We start from the raw sequence: 22,180 nt of genomic DNA, 5'->3' as shown, positions 1-22,180 counted from the left end.
GTTTTGGAATCGCGAGACCCCGCAGCAGCTCGAAGTTTGTCCCTCCTGTTTCTCCGTAGGTGCGCGTGTCATCATCAGCATGGCGAGCTCCAGTGGCGTAGCGATGGAGAGGGACTTAATGAGATATGCTGAATATACACCGAAGTCCACCGGCCAGAGTGAAACAGATATTGACAAACGCTTTGTGAGTAAATGTCGCGCTGGACGGTTCGGAGATTTTACACTGTTTTACTACGAAATGACTGCGCCTGTGTCATGAGAGTTTCATCCGAAGTATTGACCTTGCTGCCTTTTTTTAAAATAACACCAGCAGAGGTGTTATAACAATTGTCGAGCACCCACTGTCGCCTTATGTGTTAGCAAAAATGGCCCAGTTGCGATATAAGAAATGAACACTTTATGACCCACAAAAAGCTATAAGTGCCAGTTCATTTAACAAATCATTTGTCAGAGCCTTATTTGTTTTCATCAGAAATGTACGTTATATGCACCATATGGGTACAAATTAGTCTCTGAGGTGGTTTCTAGGGCATTCTGGGTCTCTGCTATGAATTTTATGAAGTACTAGCTGGGGGATTCTGTGTGTTTTTATTAATTGTTTTATGAGAATATAGATAAATAGATAGAACATCTTAAAGTTTAAAGGGCTTGTGTTTACATCTGAACTGTATGAGAGCATGAATTCATGAATCGTATGTTGATTCATCAGTCAGACTCTGTACATTCAGTCTGTGCAAGTCTGCAATTTTTAGAGTTTTTAGATACAGAAAAAAAACACTCTTCATAATTCATAAAAACTAGAAAGACTCTTACATTTCCAGTAGAATATATTCTAGTTTTCTGCCGTGGAACTTGCCTTAACACTTCAAGTCCTTGTTATCCAGCCCTTGGCTTGTTGTTTATTATTAATGATCGAATCGGTGTGATGTTTGTGTGTGTGTTTCAGGGTGGCTGTCTGATAGCGGTTGGGCTGGGAGTGGCAGCGGCAGGGTTTGCAGGTGAGCACATCTGCTGTGGACCTGTTTTGTGTGTGTCACCAAACCTCGTGCTGCATAGCCACATGCAGAGGCTACATGAGTTTATATAACATGTGCGGTATAGCCTAGTGGTTACAGCTCTGGGCTGCGAACCAAAGGCTACCGGTTCAAACTGATGATGGATCACCATTGTGCTTTTTGAGGTAGTGCTCAACCTCAGATTACTCCCGGGGCAGAATGGATTGCTTGCGTTTAATAACATGGGTTGACTGTGATAAGCATATTTAAACTGTTGATAGCATTAGGCATGTGATAAATTGTGCATTTAGTCGGTTTACACAATATTGTCCTGTTATGCAAATTGCGATAGTTCTTGCTGCGCAAACTCAATTTTATGTACTAGTGACCTCTAAAATGTGTCACAATTGAGCAATATCACACAAGTAAGAGAGCTGTTGTTTAAATATCAGCATTAGCAGTTAGTATGATGTTGCTTTTATGTAGCAGTTCAATACATTTTCCGGTTGCTTTGTCTGTTTTTGCTTTGCAGATAAAAATATTTTAAAATGAAATTGAAGCACAATTTACTGTTACTGTTAAACATAAGTGGTGTTTAACTTCTAAATGAATCGGTGTGTTTAATTAAATCAGTTGAATAATGATACTTACTCACATAGACAGTCTGTGTTAATAAACCTGAGCTGCTAGTTTTCTCTGTGTTAAAACACAGTTACCGTTAGGGCTCGCTAATGTGAGGTCTGTAGTCTGGGTCTGTGTATAAAAGGTGTTTATTGAACTGGCTTTGAGAATAGCATTGCTTGAGCCGTGAGGATCTTTCATCATGTGCTCTTTGGCAAGTGCACAGCTATATGTTTGCTACCGAAAGTAATTTAATGCTATAAAGGTAAAATATTAACCTCAGGTTAAGGGATTAGTTCACTTCCAGATGAAAAAAAATGTGATAATTTACTTTCCCATGTCATACGTGATGTCCATGTCTTTCTTCAGTCATGCAAGGTTTCATGTAGTTGACTTCAGTGGGGTTCAGTGAGTTTGAAGTTTCAGTGCTGCTTCAAAGGGCTCTACACAATCCCAGCTGAAGAATAAGGGTCTTATCTGGTGAAACAATCTATCATTTCAAAACTTTATGTGCTTTTTAACAACACATGCTTATACTAGCATCCGCGACTTTTACGACATTACGTAATCGCGTTGGAAAGGTCATGTGTGACAGTCAGAAGTAACCGACCCAGTGTTTGCAAAGTGAACATGCAAAGAAAGTCAGTTTAGTTTTAGTTAATTTTTCGCCCTACCCTTCCTTTTTTAACTTAAGTACACAGAAGAACTAATCACAGGTGAACTTTCAACGCGATCGTAAGTCGTAAACATGCGGAGCTAGTGCTAGACAAGCATTTGTGGGTAAAAAGTGTATAATTTAAAAATTACCGAACATTTCGCTCGATAAGACCTTTATTCCTCGGCTGGGATTGTGCAGTACTATTTGAAGCTGCATTGAAACTACAGCTTCAACTCATTGTCTGCCAATGAAGTCCACTGTGCAAAGAAAAATTATGGAATATTTCCTTAATTTCTTTGTTACTGAAACATGAACATCTTGGATGGCATAGGGGTGAGTACATTATCAGGAGTTTATTCTTTCGGAGCAGATTCAGCACTTGTTGTGAATCAGAAATGAATTGATGTGCTGGAGCAAATAAGTTGAGGGAATAATTCAAATACTTACTCATAAAGACAATCACCTGTTTAAGTCCCGAATTAACGAATGAATGTTCTTAAATGAACCAGTGACAGCTTCTGCACTAAAACACAGATTGACGGTCTGTCTCGAAATCTCAAACACAGACAAGTAAAGAGATATCTACGGCGAAAAGTCCCAGTGCTGCTGAACTACATATCAGCACTCTTGGAGCTCTGTTGGCGAAGCTTTAGTGTTTGCGTTCTGGCACAGACTGCGTTTCTAGGCAGGATGTTTGTAAGCTGAAATCCCTCATGTTGCGGTTCACAGTGGGATAGAGTAGCCATTGTATAATGTAATAAAAGTTTTTTTACCTCCTTTGTCTTCTTAAAATATTTAGCTAAACTTTCCGTACGTTAAAGCCGCCCACAGATATTTTATGATGTGATTCTAAAGGATTGAAAGCACTTGAGATGATGGCGACGGCGATGAGGGTGATGGTTAAGCCACTCTTACTGTGAGTGTTTGTTTAAGCCCCCAGATGAAGCTCGCCCTGGTTAATGAGGTCAACGCGGCCTCTAGCATTAAAAGAATCAAAGTGACTTTAAAAAGCCGCATGTGGCCAAATAATTTAAGCGACTTTGTCATCGGCTTGTTTACGTTTGATTCTTTTCTGGCAGGTGTCTATGCCTTCCTCCCTACTGCTGCGTGGTAGTTAATCATTGTTAGTCGCCAAGTCTTCCACCCATAGCTGTGTGAGGTCAGGATGGAATAGCACTTGCGGTCGCTTTGAGGAAGGGGGCTAATTCCCATTTCAGTACATCGAGGGGGCAGCGCTCCTGCCAAAAACCGAGGCGTGTGTGGTCTGCTCCGCTCAGAGGCAGGGCTTAGGATTACAGCGGAGGGAGCCTCGAACGCTTTTTTGCTGAGTAGCAAAATAACGTTTTCCTCTCAGCAATGCACTTCTCAGAGTTTGATGAGAAACGAAAATCCCAAAAATGTTCCCATAATAAATTGCTTTAATGATTTCATGTGTTCTTCACCTACTGTTTGGTCGAGTTAAACGAGCCGTTTTCGCAGCTTCTTTATTGACTGCTGGATGTTCGAAGTTCTTCTGACTTCAGTGTGTTGCCTCACAGTCGAACCACAACCGCTGGAAGTCCACCAGCGCCCTGACCAAATAAATACTTAGGGAAGTTGAAAGGCGACCTCACCTTTAACACGTATTGAATAAGACTAAAATGTGGTTTTGTCCTCGGTTTCACCCTTAAACCAACTTTGTTAACCCTGGAAATTAACTCTGTAAATGGCCTGATAAAGTGGCAAACTTTTCAACCCATCAATGCTTTATTACGTTTGGTTTTAGGTCGATACGCATTCCACTTATGGAGGCCTCTGGGTCAGGTGATTACAGAAGCTGCTAAGAAGTTACCCTCTGCGGTAAGTGTCAGAAATGAATGCATCATTTTTACATATACTCTGGAAAAAAAAGATTTCAAAAACGTTGTTTTTTTATCGATTTATTAAGATAGACTTTTTTTATCTGATATACAATTAATTGAAAATCTGGAATCTTGAGGGTGCAAAACAAAATCTAAATATTGAGAAAAACCTGTCTGAAGTTCTCAGCAATCCATATACATAATAATTAATCAATGATAGAAAAATCAATAATTTTGAACTATACAATGTATTGCTGGCTACAGATATACCCCTGCCACTTAAGACTCCAGGGTCACATATTAGTACTTTTTATAAAAACAAATTAGTACCTAAAGTGTAAATGTTAATAACCTTGAAAAGGTCACAGAGATTGTACAGAAATGCTGCGTGATTGCTTTCTAACACCCTATGAATCAGTATTTCCATTGTGAAAAGTTCTAGCATAACCTTCATTTTTTTTAACACAGCTTCTATTTCAGAAAGCGATGATAGGCGGGAATGAAATTTGGACTTTTCCCGTGTTCATTTCCACATCTTGAGGCACTCGTTTGCGTGCGGTGTTGACATATTAAACCTCCTGCTGCAGCGCAATGGACTGATTCATCACATCTTACTGGCCGTTCACGCTGTGCTTCTGGTTTTTGATGAAGTTTGTAAAGCTGTTTTGTCCAGGTTCTTCTTAATCTCCAGGGTTGTGTGGTCGGGGCTGGTTCCCAGTGCTTTGACTCAACCTGTCCACCTGCGCGCACTCCGAAACTTCTATAATCTCAGTGGCTTTCTCCTAAACCGGGTTCGCGACAGAGCTCACTCGTAATAGATCATTATTAGAGTTATTAATCCGGCGATTTCATCATTCTGTGAATCACATAATGGATTAGCGTGATTAATTGTCCTGTTGTGGGCTGAGATTAGACTGAACATTCTGGCCTCTCTCTGAATGTACACATGTTTTTACTCAATCGTGAACTCTGACCAAAATCCTGCAGTATGTACGATTTCTGAAGGAGCCACAGACCAATGTTATTCTGTGATGGAATTTTAATTAAAGGGATAGTTCAGCAAAAAACTATGAGAATTCTTCCGTTGTTTATTCACCCTCGTGAGGACATGTGTTCCAGACCTGTGCGTGTTGTTTTTGCTGTGGAACACAAAAAATTTGTGATATCAAAAAAAGATTCTGTAGAATTGTTTCGAATCTCTTGCTTATGCCACCACAATTTATAGTTATCTCAAATGTCATCTCAAAAAAAAAAAAAAAAATCATAAACCAATTATTAAAGAAGTGCATGCAGATTGCGAGCTTTGTTGCCATACTGTCTGTTTTGGTCTGTTTATGTTATGGCTTAAGAAGACATAAATAATAAACGTGGTGCATTTCGTAAAATGCAGTAAAATCAAGAATCTGTGATTCTTTAAAAACTTTTATTTACAGAAGTGCAAACAAAAGATTTCCAATGTTTTGACTGAGCAGCATAAATGTGTTTTGTAAATATGAACACATTTTGTTTTTTGATGGCTGCGATCGTCGCTCCATAAAAGATGGCGCCGGGACAAAATAAAAGTGAACATTGTTGTAGAATTTCCATGTTGTTCGCAGTACTCAGGTAATGTGATATGTAATATGTCAAGGGATCATGTTTGGGTATAAAAGTAGCATGTCAGTCTTTGCAAGCAAAGATGGGTCACATCAATTTTGTGTCAAATTTCATGAGAGAAGCGTCAAAAAATAATTATGCAATACTTTAATCAAGTACCATGCATAATATGAGAAATCTCAGTTGAATGTGCTTGACCTTTGAGCTCTCAGATGGCATCACATAAGAAACCTTAACGCTGCAGAGTTAAATATAGCCACATGGGCCCAGGAGTACTACAGAAAACCACTGCATCATTGGGAATAGCTTTGACCCTGATACCTCAGCACCTGCTTGCTGCGAACAACATGAATATTCTATAACCTTTTCACTTTTATTTTGCCTTTGTCCCAAATTCTTTTTTAATGTGCTGCAGTAGTTAAAAACTAAATTTGTCCATATTTACAAAATACATCTACGTTGGTCAGTAAAAACCTTGGCAATCTTTGTTCTTCAATTAAATAAAAGTGAAAACGTCCCAACGTCTCTGTCATTTGGGTTAGTATTGTAATAAAGCCATATGATGTATTAATGAGATCTTTCAGAGGCCCAGTTGTTGTTGTTTGGGGGGGGGGGGAGCTCTTTCAGAAAGTCTCCTGAAAAACTGGGTTTAAAATGACAACGAGCGAATAATGTATTAATAGTTAAAAGAAAGAATTCAAATATAGGGGTGAACTGTTTCTTTAAATTTTAAATATGTGCTGAAAATGCTGAACGTGTGAAGTGAATATGGAAAAGTCCCAAAGTGGGAAATCTTTGAAGCAAGTGGAAATGTAAACATGCCTCTTGTGAGGTCTGGGCTGTAACAAAATCTCAGCAGAAGAATCGTTTGCTAAATTTCTTTAAAATGCTATATGAAACTTGTCCTTCGTGACCTTCTCGAATATCAGTGTTGGGTTCTTTGACTTGATTACTAGATTAAACCTGGGATGTTTGTGCTTGGATCTGAACATGTCCCCGGACTGTGGCAAACTCTTACCAGCTAAATAATTTGATGGAATTTTGAGTAATTGATAAACAAAAATGCAATATAGCAAATAATGCAACCATTAATGTTAATAAAAATTTAGTTTACAAATTGGAATTAGGAGTTCAGCGAGGACACGAACACTTTTTTACAAGTCAGTCAGTCTCGTAATTATGGTGATTCCAGCAAAAACGCATGTTTAGTTTGGGAATTTAGATAATTATGGGGTCAATCATCTTAAATCCCTAAAGTCTCTATTTTCACATAATGAGGTGAAAGTGCTGATCTTGAGGATTTTATCGGATCCAAAGCAACCTGTTTGCCATCAATACTGAGAGTTATACATGTTATTGTGCACATCAGTCATCATCTGATTGAAGGATTGTCATGGATTGGATGCAATACTCTGATTTCTCCAAACATTGATTTATTTTTAAATGGGGTTCCTGCATGTCTTAAATTTGCCCTCAGCATTCGCCTTCATAAAACCAGCAGAAATACCGTTAAACCAAAATACGTTGTAAACGTGAAGCTTATACTTGTATCAAAGCACTAAGAGCTCTCAGTTAAGCTCTGTTTATAATTTGAGCTGTATAGTTGGTAAAATGGTTTTCAGCTGGGATCACTTTTCCGGGTGAATAAACTTCTGATTACAGATTACCAGCGTAACGTCTGTGCTTCACAGATACTCATTGTGTGCATCCTGACAACCAACTCTGTCAAAGATTGTGATTCTTTCATCCTAGTTTCATACCAGCAGGCTTGAAGCCTTGCATTCATGTTAACGTTTACTGTGTATTTCCATTTTTTCCACCCGGTAAACGACTATATGCCACAGATCTGCTGTTGATAGAGCTTGACTTTGAATTCGTATCATTGTTTTCAACATTTTCTCTTCTTTCCTAGTCGTTTTCTGCATATTACAAAGGTGGATTTGAGCAGAAGATGACCAGACGGGAAGCCAGCCTTATTCTCGGGATCAGGTAATTGTGGGCTAAACAAAGCCCTAAATCACTGCAATTCCTCTCAGTGAATTCTCTCATTATGAGTTGTCATGGAAGAAAACAAAGGTGTTTTACAGTATATACACACACTGCATCACTGCACTTCCCAGAAGAGCTTGCGGTTATGTCTGGGGGCAATTCTTTTGGTTTGAAGCCGGTCGTCATCTCCTGTCGTCACGGCTTTGATCCTATCGTCTAATGGGAAAAAGTCTCAGCTGTGTCTCTGACTTTGTAATCGGCTTTTTCGCCGGACCACCCTCCTCCTGCTAAGAGGGTATATGTCTCTAAAAATTTCCCTGACTTCAACAGAAGTTCACAGGGTCCCACACCAGGTGTGACTCACACCGTGCACGCATCACATCCTGTGTGCCTCATTTCTTTGTGCTGTCAATCAAACTGGACTAATGTTTTCATAAAACTAAACCAGACTGTAAATAATATTTCTTGGATGTGATCAGTAGGAACCCGGTCAACCGCATTCATGCTCATAAAATGTTACAGATTCGGGTTGATAGTTTTTATTATCCTCTTCTTGTCTGTCTTTAGCTTTATCTTGGGTGTCTGTCACTCACAGCTGAAATAACTGGCCTCAGTCATGTTACCCTGTGCTTTGATACACTTTGATCTCTGTAGGCCCGTGGTAAATTCGGCTAATTTATTTTAATGCTGTCAAATGGTTAATCTAAATTAATTACATTGCAAAATAAAAGTTTTTGTTTACGTACATATATAAATTATGTTTGTATAAATACAAACACATGCATATATATATATATTATAAAGAAAAGTATGTTATGTTTATATATATATATATATATATATATATATATATATATATATATATATATATATATATATATATATATATATATATATATATAGAATATATATATATATATATATATATATATATATAGAATATAAAATCTATATGCATAAATATTTTAACATGTATACTGTATGTGTGTGTATTCATATATTAAAAAACTTTATTATTTTGGATGCAGTTATTTGTGATTAATTGTTTGACAGCACTAATTTATTTATTACTTCATCAAATAATCCTCATTCAAATATTTTCCTCAGAAATATTAAATAGCACTGTTTCAGCATATTAGGATGATTTCTGAAGGATCATGTGACTCTTAAGGAGTAAGGATGCTGAAAATTCATAGTTGATTCACAGAAATAAATGACATTTTAAGGTGTATTATACAAGAAAACAATTATTTTGAAATGTAATGTTTCATTGATGCATTTTTTTTAATTAAATCAGCATCTTCCTACACTATCATTTTATTTTACTATACACTGTTATTTATTGATTTTTATCTACATTTTTTTGCAGTTTGCGTTTTCTGTTATCATTCTTACATGCTGACTTTAAACACATCTGAGCCCACATTTTAGTCTCCCGAATGCCACACATATCTGGTGAAGATGCTGACTCTTCTGACAAATGCAGTTTAGGCTGACGGATTCGTCATGGCATTCTGGAATCATCCGTGCCGCACAGTGTTTTAATTAGTTTCTCTGGCCCCTCTCTGACGCCCACTGCTGCATATGATTTGAGTCTTTAGAGGAGGGTTTGTAGGACTGAACGCTTGTGTGTAAGCATTAATGTATCTTTTAATCATCACGTCTGGCTATTTTGCTATGACTCAGATCTAAACTCTGACAGATGGAGGCTGGAAAAAAAATTATTTATCTTTTCGGTAAGGAGACGTTGTGAAGCCAAGTGGCCTAAAACCACCTTATCAGACCATAAGACGTTGCTTTTATATAGAATAAAATATTTCATAAAATTAATAAATATTAAATTTGAATGTGTATCATTAAAATAAACATTAATCTAAGTAATTACGCTCTTATGTGTGAAACAAATTAAGTTTGTATAAATAAGTATAAAATGTATTTCAATTAAATGCTGTTATTATGAACTTTTATATTTATCCAAAAAAAAACGAAAAGATTTTATAGTATTGACAAATGTTTGACAGCACATCTTTTTTATTAAAATATTTCTTGAGCGGAAAAATCTTCATATTAGAATGATTTCTGAAGGATCATGTGGATCATGCTGAAAATTCATCTTTGCATCACATTACATTTGAAATGATATTCAAATACAAACATTTATTTTGAACTTTATTTTGGATAATATTTCCAAATATTACTGTTTACAGATTAGTAAATAATGTTAGTATAAAGCAACACCAGAAAAACTAAATTTGTAGTTTTAATAATTGAAATTCATCTTAAATTTGTCAGTAATTAGTTACTGTATATGGAAGAGACATTTGAAAATAAAATGAAATCAATCATAATTTGATATATACATATACAATATAACATTTTGAATATGTAAAAATTGTAAATTTTAAAATGTAAAAACGAATTAAAAGATTTTTCATTTACACATGTATTTAAACTGTTAATATTTCTTTAGTAAAATAAAATGATTATGAATAAAATAATTAGTGATGCACATTTTACAATGCATGTTTAAAATGATCGGTTTTCTATTTTTTTGTCGTTTTGTCAAATGTTTTTTTTCTTTAGCCGTTGGTCAGACGAATTAAAACTGTTGGTAGACATACCAAAAACCTTTTTTTTCTTCTAGTTCTGTTGCCTGTTTTTCCCACTATATTGGGGATTTTCAGGGGATGTACAGTTTATGTGTGCAGGGTTGAGACAGACCACACATGTTGATGACTAGTGCAAAAAAAGTCAGCCTGGAGGCCTGTGATTATATTCACACGAGACTTCACACCGCGTCCACTAGATGGTGGTGTGCTCCTTTGCTAAATATTTTGTTTTCTTGTTTTGCGCAGTCCGACCAGCACCAAGACCAAGGTACGGGAAGCCCACAGAAGGATCATGGTCCTAAATCATCCAGATAAAGGTCAGTAGTTCAGGGTGTCGTGTCGGGAAGGCTGTGTGTTGATCAATAATTCTCTGACTCAGCTCTAAACGTGCAGCCGTGGCTCAGCAGACGGCGGCAGAGACGGGTGTTGATTACATTATTGATTTGAACAGCATTTGTCATTTGTCATAACACACTCTTTAAAGAGAGCTCACATCCCTGAAACGCTGACTCTCTGTAATTTAAACCATAAAAGAGAACCGCAGAAATCAGGACACAATCGAGGGAACCATCACTTCCACCATTACTGTATTCAGAATCTAAAGATTGTAAATACAGTGGAAATACGCTGCTCATGGCAAGGCATGTTTTCCATAGAGTCCGTAATTTATGGAAGAATGACACTGAATTGTTTGCGTATTCACCAATGAAAACAAAACGTAGAAATTAATTTCAGCATTTACTTACAGATTTAAAAATGTCACGTAGAATGAATGAATCATTAATCAGCTTTAAATGTTTCCCGCTAATATTTAAAATCATTCATAGTAATAAGTCTTACCAACTCTAATTACATTTTTGCAGATGTCATGTCATGAGAAGACTTAATGTTATTATTATTATTATTATTATTATTGAAATGTTGCTTTAATCCGAGTGACTTAAAATGAGGAATATGTTTAGTGACCAGTGCAGTATTTATACACTACTGTTGAAATTTTGGAGATAATTTTTTTACATTTACTTGTGCATGTAATTTTAATGAGGAAATGCATTAAATTGATCGTAAGTATATACTTTTACATCAATTTTTACTATGAAATTTATTTCAAATAAATGACTATTATTTTGAACTTTTATATTCATCCAACATAACCAAAAATGTTTAGTATTGACAAACGTATTAGGCAGCACATCTTTTTTTAAATATTTACATTTTTTAAAATATTTATTTTTTAAATATTTCTTGAGTAATAAATCGCATTAGGATGACTTCTGAATGATCATGCGACACTGAAGACAGCGGTAATGATGTTGAAAATTCAGATTTGCATCACAGGAATAAATTACATTTGAAATTAGATTCCAATGCAATTCTAATAATATTTTCAAATATTACTGTTTTGCAGTTTTGATCACTCCACTACATACAGCCTTATTTAAAAAATAAAAATAAAAACGTCCCAAACCCATTTTTTTTACTTCAATGGTGTCTTAAATCACAATCGAAATCACTGTGAGCAGATGTTTAATATTCTACATAACGCAGTAGAGATAATGCGTCATGATCGGCTACAAATGTATTTAGATCTGGTAAGGATTTGTTCTCTCTGATCTGTAAAACACAGGTAATAAATCACTGTCTAGCGACTTCTTTTTTTTAACCATGTTCTTGTTAAGTGCACGGTTTCATCTATTACACACCGAGCCGGCGTCTTTATTTTTTCTTGGTCACTGTACTCGCCCTGTTTTTCTGTTCAAGGTTAATGGCCTCACCTTGCCTTTCTCTGGTTTACCCTCTTCCAGGTGCATTTCTCACAGTGCTCAGAGGAGCTGTTTATAGACGCGTGTGTGTGTGTGTGTGTGTGTGTGTGTCAGACCTTGTTTGCTGCTCTCGACCACTAATACTCTCAGTGAAATAAGCGATGGTCTCTGTGATTCTATCTGTAGTGGAGCGATAAGGCCTGTGACTGCGGGAGGACGTCCTGCAGAGAAAGTGTGCCAGATTTGTCCCATCCTCCAGCTCTGCTGAAATCCTTTATTACAGTGCTGTTAATAATGGCGTGCAGGCGCCCGTCGCGTTGGTTACACCAGTGGAGGGCTGATGTATGAAAGACCCCATAAAATGGCTTGATGAACGCAGTTTGCTTTCACGATGCAATTCCTATTGAAACAGATTGGGATAGAGAAAACCAAAAAAAACAGGCTTTTTGATAGGATGGGAAACTGTATAAGTGTGATCATACTTTAAAGTTGCATGTATGACTCTTTGACATCTCTGATTGATATCTCTTACCAAATGTTCCTATAAGGAAACTAAATGGCAAAGGGGCCATTAAATATCGCAGGTGTTCGACTGTCAACAAAGACGTCTCCTAGCAACCGAGCTGTGGAGGGTGATGGATGCTGCTCGACACCAGCATCTGTTCTGCAGGAGTGTGCCGTTATCAACAGAGAGGCCCGTTTATGATGCAATGTAGCATTTTATTTACTGCTCTTCCGACTAAGTGCCGGCACGCGAGTGTAACAATGTAGGCAACGCTTTCAATATTTCTTATTGTTTCTCATTCACAAGACTTTAAAATTGAATTATCGGTTTCTGAGATCTCAACGGCTGTGTGCAATATTGCATACTTTTGAGTAAATACTTCACAACCGTATGCTAAAGTATCCTTTGAACAGCGCTTCGTGATCTGACTGTAACGGACAGGATACTACTCCTTTGACATAGCGGGACGTTACGGTCTGTGCATTCAGCTTCTCACCTTGGCGTTGCACACAATTCATGTCAGGAGAGACTCTGTGACCCAGATGAGATAGAGTGCTTATGTGCTCTATATATCTGTTCTTCTTGCATGTAGGCCCTTGTGAGTTTAAGCCCTACGGCAAAGTTTGACGTTGGCATGAGAGTCGACGCTCTTCACACCGGTATCTGCTCTTTAGGACGTAATGGGATGATTAACTTTGAGTGGTCAGAGTAATGGCATGGAATGATTGTTGAATTGCCTTTCATTAGTTGGTTTGCTATGAGCAAATGGAGACATTAAGAAACCGTCATACATGCCTTAACTCATCTAATGGAAACCGAATAAAAGCAGAAACTGTAATTGATAAGATTTTTTTTTGTTTCATCAGGTTATTGTGTGTTTTCCATCATGCGCACCGTCATTAAAAGCAAATATTTATGGGCAGTTGAAGTATCAATGTTTCCTATGGTGTGACAGAAAAATAAATAATTATCGATCAATCAATAAATCGAACATCTGACATTGAAGATTAACTTTTTTTCTACATTTTTTGGTATATTACACCATAGGATGCACATAGATAGATAGATAGATAGATAGATAGATAGATTCACAACTTTTCCTTCAAATTCTTAATTTTTAAATGAAGTTTACTGGTGCATGCATATTACTCTGGTAAATAAAGTGTTACCAGAGCTGGTCCAAATCATAAGTGAACTAAGCAGCCCGTGGCCACCGGAGGGCCCCCAGGAGTAGCCTGCATGAAATGACATTTTATTTTATTTATTTAATTTGCGACACATTATGTCGACGGGCAATGGTAATTATATGAAAGCGCAATATTAAATCATCTGCGCATATCATTTTATTATTTCCACGTCGTTGTGCGTCTTTTTTTCTGAGCTTGTCTTTCTCCTGCTCAGCACTACCCAAAGGGTTAAACTGATGGTGTTTTGGGGGTGGAGGAGGGACAAGTCGACACGTGGGGTTTGTGGCAAGGGCACCGTCAGCTAACTGCGGTTGTTCTCGTTATTTCCATTGAACTGTATTGATAGTGAAAGAACGTGAGACCCTAGACGCTTTGGGGAAACGCCTCCCTAATCAGATCTGACCTGGGCGTTAATGAGTTAATTAGCATAGCCTAGGTAGGGTATCTGTTTGTTTGAGTTCATGTTTGAACATCAAAACATCAGCAAATAGTCATTTTAATGTAATATAACATTTTATATCATTTTGTATCCAATATCATTATGCCTCAATTAGCTAGATATTGATCAATAGTTGTAAAATAAAATTCTGCTTAGGGCCCCATAAAGGCTTGGGCCGCCCTGAGCGTTACCATAGAGGAGAGAGACAAACTAGTAATCCAAAATGCAAGTTTTTAGTGTTTTCCAAAAGAAAAATAACCTAAGAATAATTATGAAATTATTCATTTGAGCATTTATATGCACGGCACAACATGTTTACTTGCAATTTTTTGTATACTGTCAAACAAATGTTTACAAAGTATTTTGCAAGTTAATGCTTTTTGGTCTTTCATGTTTAATTTGACGTCTTCATCCCTTCATAATTAATTCCTGCAGTTTCTGAGTTTTAACATTTTAATATGAAATAATGTGTGAAACTATTTAAAAAAATAATAATAATGATAATTGTCTGATGTTACAAACAAACTGTTCAGTCATTGTTTTGATTGTTAAATGAATTGATCGGAATATATACTGAATTGATTTAATCGAAATGAATCAAATTTTTGCTGAGTCACTAAGAACAATTGCAAGACGTCTATAGGAAATGTCCGGGCAAAATTATATTGGCAGAAGAACTAATGTGTAATTAAGTGCATCACTGCAGGCTGTGAACGCACAGCTCCACTTCCTCTGACACACAGACAGATTAGCAGCCTCCTCAGGCCCTGCTCCCTGCTACCTGTTCACTCTCCTGTGTGTTTTCCAATTTGTTATTGTTGCTTATCAGGATAGTCTTGTGCAAGCAGGGACTGAGTTTGTGTGTGTGTGTGTGTGTGTGTGTGTGTACGGACACAATGGATGCTTTCAGGATCCTGGGGAGGGACAGCTTTGCGTAAATCCTGTGAGTCCTTCAGCAGAGCAAGGTCATCCTTGCCACAATGCTGTTCCTTGAATCTCAAGAAAACATGCCAAGGTCACATGGACCCCAGTAAAATAATGTTTTACATTATTTTTATTTTTTCCTGAATTTAGTGAGGGTTTTATATTTTATTTTGCAGGGCTCCATGTGATCTGAGCGTGTTTTGGTGAGATTCAGGGAACAGCACTGTGACGATACTGACCTTTCCCCGTCTGACGGTCTCCTGGGAAATACACCAGTCGTAATGTTTTTTCCTTATTTCTGTCTCTTCTCAACTTTTTTTTCCTCACATCTTCACAGGGGAGCTTTACAAGTGGTCAAACCAATATATCAGGGGTTGTTGATGTTTTCTGAATTAAGAACGTCAGTCTGTCATGTTTAGACAAGCCAGTGTCTGTCACCCAGTAACAATCTGATCATTATTATTACTTTGGCTGTCAGTCATTCAGCGTTAACTCTCTGGTTCATGGTTAACCCCATGTGACCTTGGCTTCATGAACCACTGTATAACAGTCATTAGCAATTTAAGATGTCAAAATCGACCAAATGTCAAGAATTAATCATTGTCATAAAACATTTAATTTAATAGTTTTATTGTTTCCATCACCTTGTTTTTATGCATGTATATTTATGTTTTTAAGTCTTTTGATTGTCATCATAAACCACCTTCAAATTATAATACCTCTGTCATAACCTTGTCTTTAAACTAATCTGTGTCCTCATAAACCACAAAAATGAGTACACACATATAAACAGTGAGAGAAATAAGTATGCAACACGTCAACATTTTCTTTAATTAAACACAGTTATAATACAGCAATTCCGTGAAATTTGAAAATTAACACAAATAAAGGAATTATATTACAATACATAAAAACATTGTGTACTAAAGTAAAATGCCATTGGAAAAAAATGGCAAACTGAAAATGTTTAATACTTTACTGCTGCAAAATAATACTTTTTTTAAAATGAGCATTTCAGAAATGAGCGATGGAAATGCCTAATTTTTAAACAAACGTTTTTTGCTCACTTGATGTTGTTTTTGACTTTTGCGAAAAAAGGGTTATTAGCCTTGAATTTAAATGATGGGACCTGAAAATACATTTGCGTAATCTACATGCCAGTTTTGTTGCACATGATCTGAAATGTTTTCGTGGTTATGAAATGCCCGAGCAGAGTCTACCACGACTGCGTTCTCAAACACATTCGCTTCCAAAATCAATGACTGCATTTAATGCATTTCGTCTGCTCAAGTAATTTATTGAATTTGAAAAATGATTATATTCAGTGACTTCTATTGCTTTTTTCTGTGATATTTAGTACCAGTTTAGCTAAGGACGGTTTTATATATTCCCCTCGTTGACTGAAAATGGTGCTTATTCGCAAAGGTTTTAAGCAATATGATGCAATTTCAAGTTTTCCTTTCTCTTTGGAGTGTTATAGGCTGTCAGTGCATTGATAAGATCCCGAAAGTTGTAAAGCCTTAGTCTCAAAACCAAAGAGATATTGTTTAAAACGGCTCTCTTAAACACGCTCCCAATTCTCAAAACGTCATGGTATGGGGTCTATTTTATAACACCACCAAAATGTTTATACAAGGAAAGAAGGGCTATTATTCTAGCTGTAGTAAAGTGCAATTTACTGAAGACGCTGAAGAAGAACTACTTTCTCTGTGCTTCCAAAAAAGTACACAAGTCAAAATCAGTGGTTAAGTTGTACAACACAGTTTGAAAACAGTTCAACACCAATATTAGTGTGTGTTCAGCGCATTTCCTGAACTTAGTATGGGCTTATGCTAGCTGTGCACAGAGACAATACCACCTCTGCAAGGACAGTCTGGCGCTTCTGACTCAAAACCTTTAAGTAAGCTCGTTTTCTTATTCAAATAATCTGCTACTCTATTCAGACACGAGTTTTGAGCAGTGAACTGTAGTGCTGTTGTTGTTTGTCGTTTCTCAGATCAAGATGGTGTTATGTTTACGTGGCTATATGCAACGCAAGCATACAAAGACAGTACTAATTCATGATATCAGTAATTAGGCCTCCACTGGATGCAATAAATGCCTCTTTTGTTTTATTGTTTTGGTGTCATGGCGGCGGGAAGTATTCGGCCAATCACAACATACTGGACAGCTGACCAATCAGAGCTCATCTGTTTTTTTTAAAATGATGAACTTTGTGCAAATCAACCTCTTTCAGGACGCTTGGGGCTTAAACAATAATGTACAGATGTGTTTTTGAAACTTAAAACACAAAACCACATTACTCCAAATACACACAATGTTCTTTTTTAGCAACATCATATGCCGCCTTTTAATAGTTAAATTCACAACTTAGGATGGAAACCCAGCTCATGACAGCTTCAAGACACTCCCTACATGAACAATTTTAAATGTTCCATTTCTCTTGTGAATCTTAAACTGCAGTTTCCTCTACAAATGCTCTACTGGGTTTAGGTTTGAAGATTTTCATTTCCTTTTATTCTTGTGGTACCAATTCAGAGTCTTCTTTGAAGAATGTTTTGGATTGTTGTCCCACTGAAAGGTCCGTCTAGGTCTCAACAGATTCATTTTAATAATGCATGTGTGCATGGCTCCATTCATCTTACCTTCAATGATATGGATTTTATGAAGCAACAGAAAAAACCCATACCTGAATGTATAATGATTTTTCCATCTGTGATTTCTTGAGTTAATGTCACTGTCTGGTCGACATTTAATGCAAATTGCTGCACTGGAACTGTGTTTAATTAAAGAAAACTTGTTTTGAATACTTATTTCCCCTCTGTATATAACGTGACGCACTGCACTGTGGCTGCATCAGCGATCAATACGTAATAAATAGAAGAGGTTGTCGGCAGTAAAGAAAACAGTGGTTGCCATTTTTATTTCACAAACTGCTAGGAAGCAGATGAGAGGTAAATGTGCTGAGGGGCTCGCTGCGCAGCGAGCAGGAAGTGATGAGTACAGATGCGAGGGTCTAGCTGTCATCGGGTAAAGTCTGCTCTGTCTTTGTGACTGCGTTCTGGACCTCCGGCGCCTGCGAGACTCGTGGAACGTGTTTCACTGAACCAAAGATGCAATGGAAATTTCTAGCAGCATGATGAGGCGCAGCAGGCACCAGGTGTGCCTCATCACACGCTGCCAGCTATAGCACACATTTTTACCCCCTTCCTGCCACACTCTCCCATTATACAGCACGGACGTGGGCTGGAAGTCAGTGATTGGAAGCGAAGAGATTTCTTCGCTACAAAGCTTGTGGATGTAGAGCTGTAATGCAGGCAGCACAAATCAAGATAGAATTGAGCCTGTGGACTCGGGAACGGAAATGAATTATGTTGCTCCATTTAATTTCAAAGTGACTTTAAAGTCAGTGTGAAACACAGTTTGTGACCCATTTGATGTCTTTAATGACATTTCTGAGTGGATTGGGATATTAATTGAGGAGGAAACTGTAGGGTGGGGCTTGATTTTATCCATGTGGTGTCACATACTACTGTTCAAATGTTATGATGTTTATATATGTTTTTATATGAAATTAGTTATTCAGCAAGGATGCATTAAAATCATCAAAGCGGCACTAATGACATTTATAATCCATACAACCAAACCCAAGATCCTTCCATTAAATGATTAAGCAGCACAAATGGTTATTCAACATTGATATTCATTTGTTTCATATCAGCGTGTTAGAATGGTTTCTGAAGGATGATTTGACACTGAAGACTGATGATGCTGACAATTTAGGTTTGCATCACAGGGATACGTTATAAATAGAATATATATATATATTTTTAAATTAAAACATCACAATATTTACTGTATGTTTAATAAATAAAATAAAGCAAATAAATGCAGCCTTGGAAAGCATAAGAAACGATATATATCAAAAACATGGGAAAAAATGTTTACACCAGCCCCAAATGTTTGGATGGTAGTGTGTCAAATGAAGTGAATAAATAATAATTATTATTATTTAGACTGATGTGCACTAATGAATCATGCATTATTAAAAGACATTTTTTTAATTTCTCGTTCACTTTTAAATTCTGTGCCATGAAGAAAATGTGTTTACATTTATAGGAATAAACAGCGAGGATAGTATCATTTCAGAATTTTTGTAAGCTTTTGCAGAGTTGTAAAACTTTTAAAGAGTAAGAGGGTGAAGTGGAGACATGAGCGCACTGATATAAACGGCTGCTTCTCCTGCAGGTGGATCCCGTATTTGGCAGCAAAGATCAATGAAGCAAAAGATCTTCTTGACTCTGGCCTCGGCGCTGACCCAGCTTGCCCGATCTACCCCAACAGAGAGTTACATCTACTTCAGAGCCGCCTAACTCACCCACGAGCCTCCACAAGTCATTGTTCTCCTCCGTGTTTTTCTGCCATAAATCAGCCAGCTCTTAGCATACTCCTCTCCATTCCATCCTCACTGTTCCCACCACCGCTTTAATACAAGTCGGCATAGTTGGATTCTTCACGTTAAAGGATCTTCACGCTGTCCTTGCGAAATATCTCACGGCAGCCTTTATTATTTATCGAGGTGACTTGTGTAATGTTCAACGTCTCCTGAAAAACGCGGATGTGTCATTTCCGTGGTCTGAAAGGCCTAAAGTGCGTAGGTGTTAAGTTATTTTAGCATGCTGAATAAACCCGTTTTACAAATGGATGAGTTATTGTGAGTGTTTTTGTGTTGGTTTGTGCTCTGGCTGATGCCTGCGCTACAGATGCCTGTCTGCTCTGTACATCTGCCGGAGCGCTGGATTGGACAGAGGGACGTTCTGCACGCCATCACTTGGACTGCTGATTTGCCGTTTGTCAGACCGAGATTAATGCCAAGGACAAGGATACTGCAACACAAGCTGCACAAACCAGTTACACATTGCTGCAAGAGGAAGAAAAGGCGAGCATCGGTGACAGAATCTGCTTTTAGGATGCATTTTACATGTTATTTCCTTTAGAAATCATTTTGAGCTACATTTCAGACTAGAGCATTAGCTTGTGACTGCTGCTTGCTCTATTTTATAATAGCTAGTAATATGAAGACATTAATCCACCATAACTAAGCATACAATTTCAAACAGTGGTGTGCTTTGTTACTGTTAAATGAACCTCATTATGTTAGATGTGAGTGACATCCCGTCTTCAGTGATGTCTATAGATGTGGTTATAATGAATTTTTAATGCTCTTTCATGCAAAAAAATCTGACATGCATTTGACCATAATTTTTTTAATAAATTTAAGTAATAGTTAATATTAACCACAGATAAGATAAGGGTTTGGTTTAGTGTTTCTTGCATCTAAATATGCATGATTTATCGCTATTATAATAGTAAGCACATGTAGCGTGTAACAAGGAGACCTTCAAAAATCTACTTGAACTTTAAAAAAATTAATTAGCTGTATATATAATTTTAAAAATTTTTTTTTCAGATAATTTAAATTATATATTAAATTAACAAAAATATATACATATTTTGAAAAGTTGTAAGTAATGTTAAAAAGTTTTTCTATTTTTTGACTTATTAATCTACTGATTTACAGCATACTAATAACTGTTACAGATAATAACAGTAGTAATAATAAACTGTCCACCACTAAACCTAAACCTAAAATAATTACATAAAATTATTCAGTTCTTATTTGTGTAATTACACTCTAACGAGGACCCAAAAATAAATATTACACTTTAATTAATCAAATAAATTTTTTTTTTTTTCACTTTTGAAATAGCACAAAGATAAAAAGTACTCTGGACTCTGAAATTAATTTTTATATAAAATATAAACTTTATTATGCAGATAACTAGCAATAAATATAATAAAACAACATTGCTCTCATTTTACAAATAAGTATGTTCCTTTAAATTATAATTTTCTATAATAAACAAATGACACTTATTATAAAGTATTACTGTGTGTCTCTATCTGTCTATAGATACAAACTTGTAAACTTTATAATAAGGTTAACATTAATAACTGGCATGAACAAATGAACAATACATTGTACTACACTTATGTTTGCTATTTCTTTTTACTGTTAATATAATACAGTCGTTCAAGGTTTGTTCATGTTAGTTCACAGTGCATTAACTAATGTTAACAAACAGCTTATGATCTTAACAGTGTGTTAATAAATGCTGAAATGATCAACTAAGGTTAATGGATGCTGTTCGTTTCTTAGTTCATGTTAACTAATGTTAACTAATAAACCTAACAAAGCACTTTCTACGCGAAAAGCAGTCAAAGTTTTCCACTTGCTTGAGACCCAGTAACTGATTTTCTGCTTCAAAACAGGACGTTATCTTGGACCGCCTCCTTGTTCCAGATGGACTAACATGAAAATTAAGCCAGACCGTTGCAGTATGAATGCGGAGTCGTATGTCATGGAAAAGCTGGATCGACCCAGTTCAATTTCCAAATGCTGCGCTTTGATTATCGCAGCCATGAGATCTCAGTAGGTGAGAGCTCGAGTCTACAAATAAAACCCAGTGAGCTGTTTGGCACGCTTATGAAATACTTGCCACTTTGAGTGCTGCCCTGCTCTGGCCTCGCTTCTGTAGCTGGCTTTATTTACTGCCATAGCCGTTTCTGTTTGCCTGACCCCTTCTTAGGAGCTGTTAAAACCGATCAAAAGCTGGTGTCCCGGACAGTCCCGCAGGGCACTAAAACCAGTCTCTCTCACGACGTGTATAACGGGTAAAAGCCCTGATTCGGGCTGAAGTTGCGCGGCGGTCGGCCTCTTTGTCGTGAGATGTGTTGCTCAGACCTCCAGTGACTGCAGCTATTTTCGGCCTCTGCTTGCCGTGAAACCAGCATGGAGTTTCTGAGCAGGCCTGTTCTCCGCAGGTTTCTCTCAGTCAGGTGGATTTCCATTAGACAGTGTAAAAATGTAAAAACGCCAAACTAATCACACAGGGCCTCACAAAGCGCGCGTAATGCACTGTCCAGAGGAGCTGGTGATGTAAGCGAAAAACCAAATCCTCATAAAACTCATATTAACAGCTTGTACATTTC

General features: G+C 37.0%; 1 protein-coding gene across 5 annotated transcripts in view; it reads left to right on the top strand.

The window, feature by feature from the left end:
* The first annotated feature begins 28 nt into the window (after nucleotides 1-28).
* The window catches only part of LOC122351418 (dnaJ homolog subfamily C member 15-like), a 217,026-nt gene continuing 194,874 nt past the window's right edge, over nucleotides 29-22,180 (top strand). The window contains exons 1-7 of one of the 5 annotated variants that reach the window (XM_043248478.1): nucleotides 29-184; nucleotides 947-998; nucleotides 4,040-4,113; nucleotides 7,624-7,700; nucleotides 10,556-10,626; nucleotides 11,718-11,729; nucleotides 11,809-12,076. In XM_043248478.1, the coding sequence (XP_043104413.1) occupies nucleotides 80-184; nucleotides 947-998; nucleotides 4,040-4,113; nucleotides 7,624-7,700; nucleotides 10,556-10,626; nucleotides 11,718-11,729; nucleotides 11,809-11,828 (411 nt within the window). In that variant the 5' untranslated portion in view covers nucleotides 29-79 and the 3' untranslated portion in view covers nucleotides 11,829-12,076. Of the gene's footprint in view, nucleotides 185-946; nucleotides 999-4,039; nucleotides 4,114-7,623; nucleotides 7,701-10,555; nucleotides 10,627-11,717; nucleotides 11,774-11,808; nucleotides 12,077-12,114; nucleotides 12,246-15,303; nucleotides 15,839-22,180 lie in introns of those variants that run through there. The other 4 variants (XM_043248479.1, XM_043248474.1, XM_043248477.1 and 1 more) reach the window with 4 other exon arrangements.

This window comes from Puntigrus tetrazona, chromosome 9, assembly GCF_018831695.1.
Source record: "Puntigrus tetrazona isolate hp1 chromosome 9, ASM1883169v1, whole genome shotgun sequence".
NCBI lineage: Eukaryota > Metazoa > Chordata > Actinopteri > Cypriniformes > Cyprinidae > Puntigrus > Puntigrus tetrazona.
Note: the sequence above shows the minus strand (reverse complement) of the source record. Positions and strands in the feature narration are given on the sequence as shown.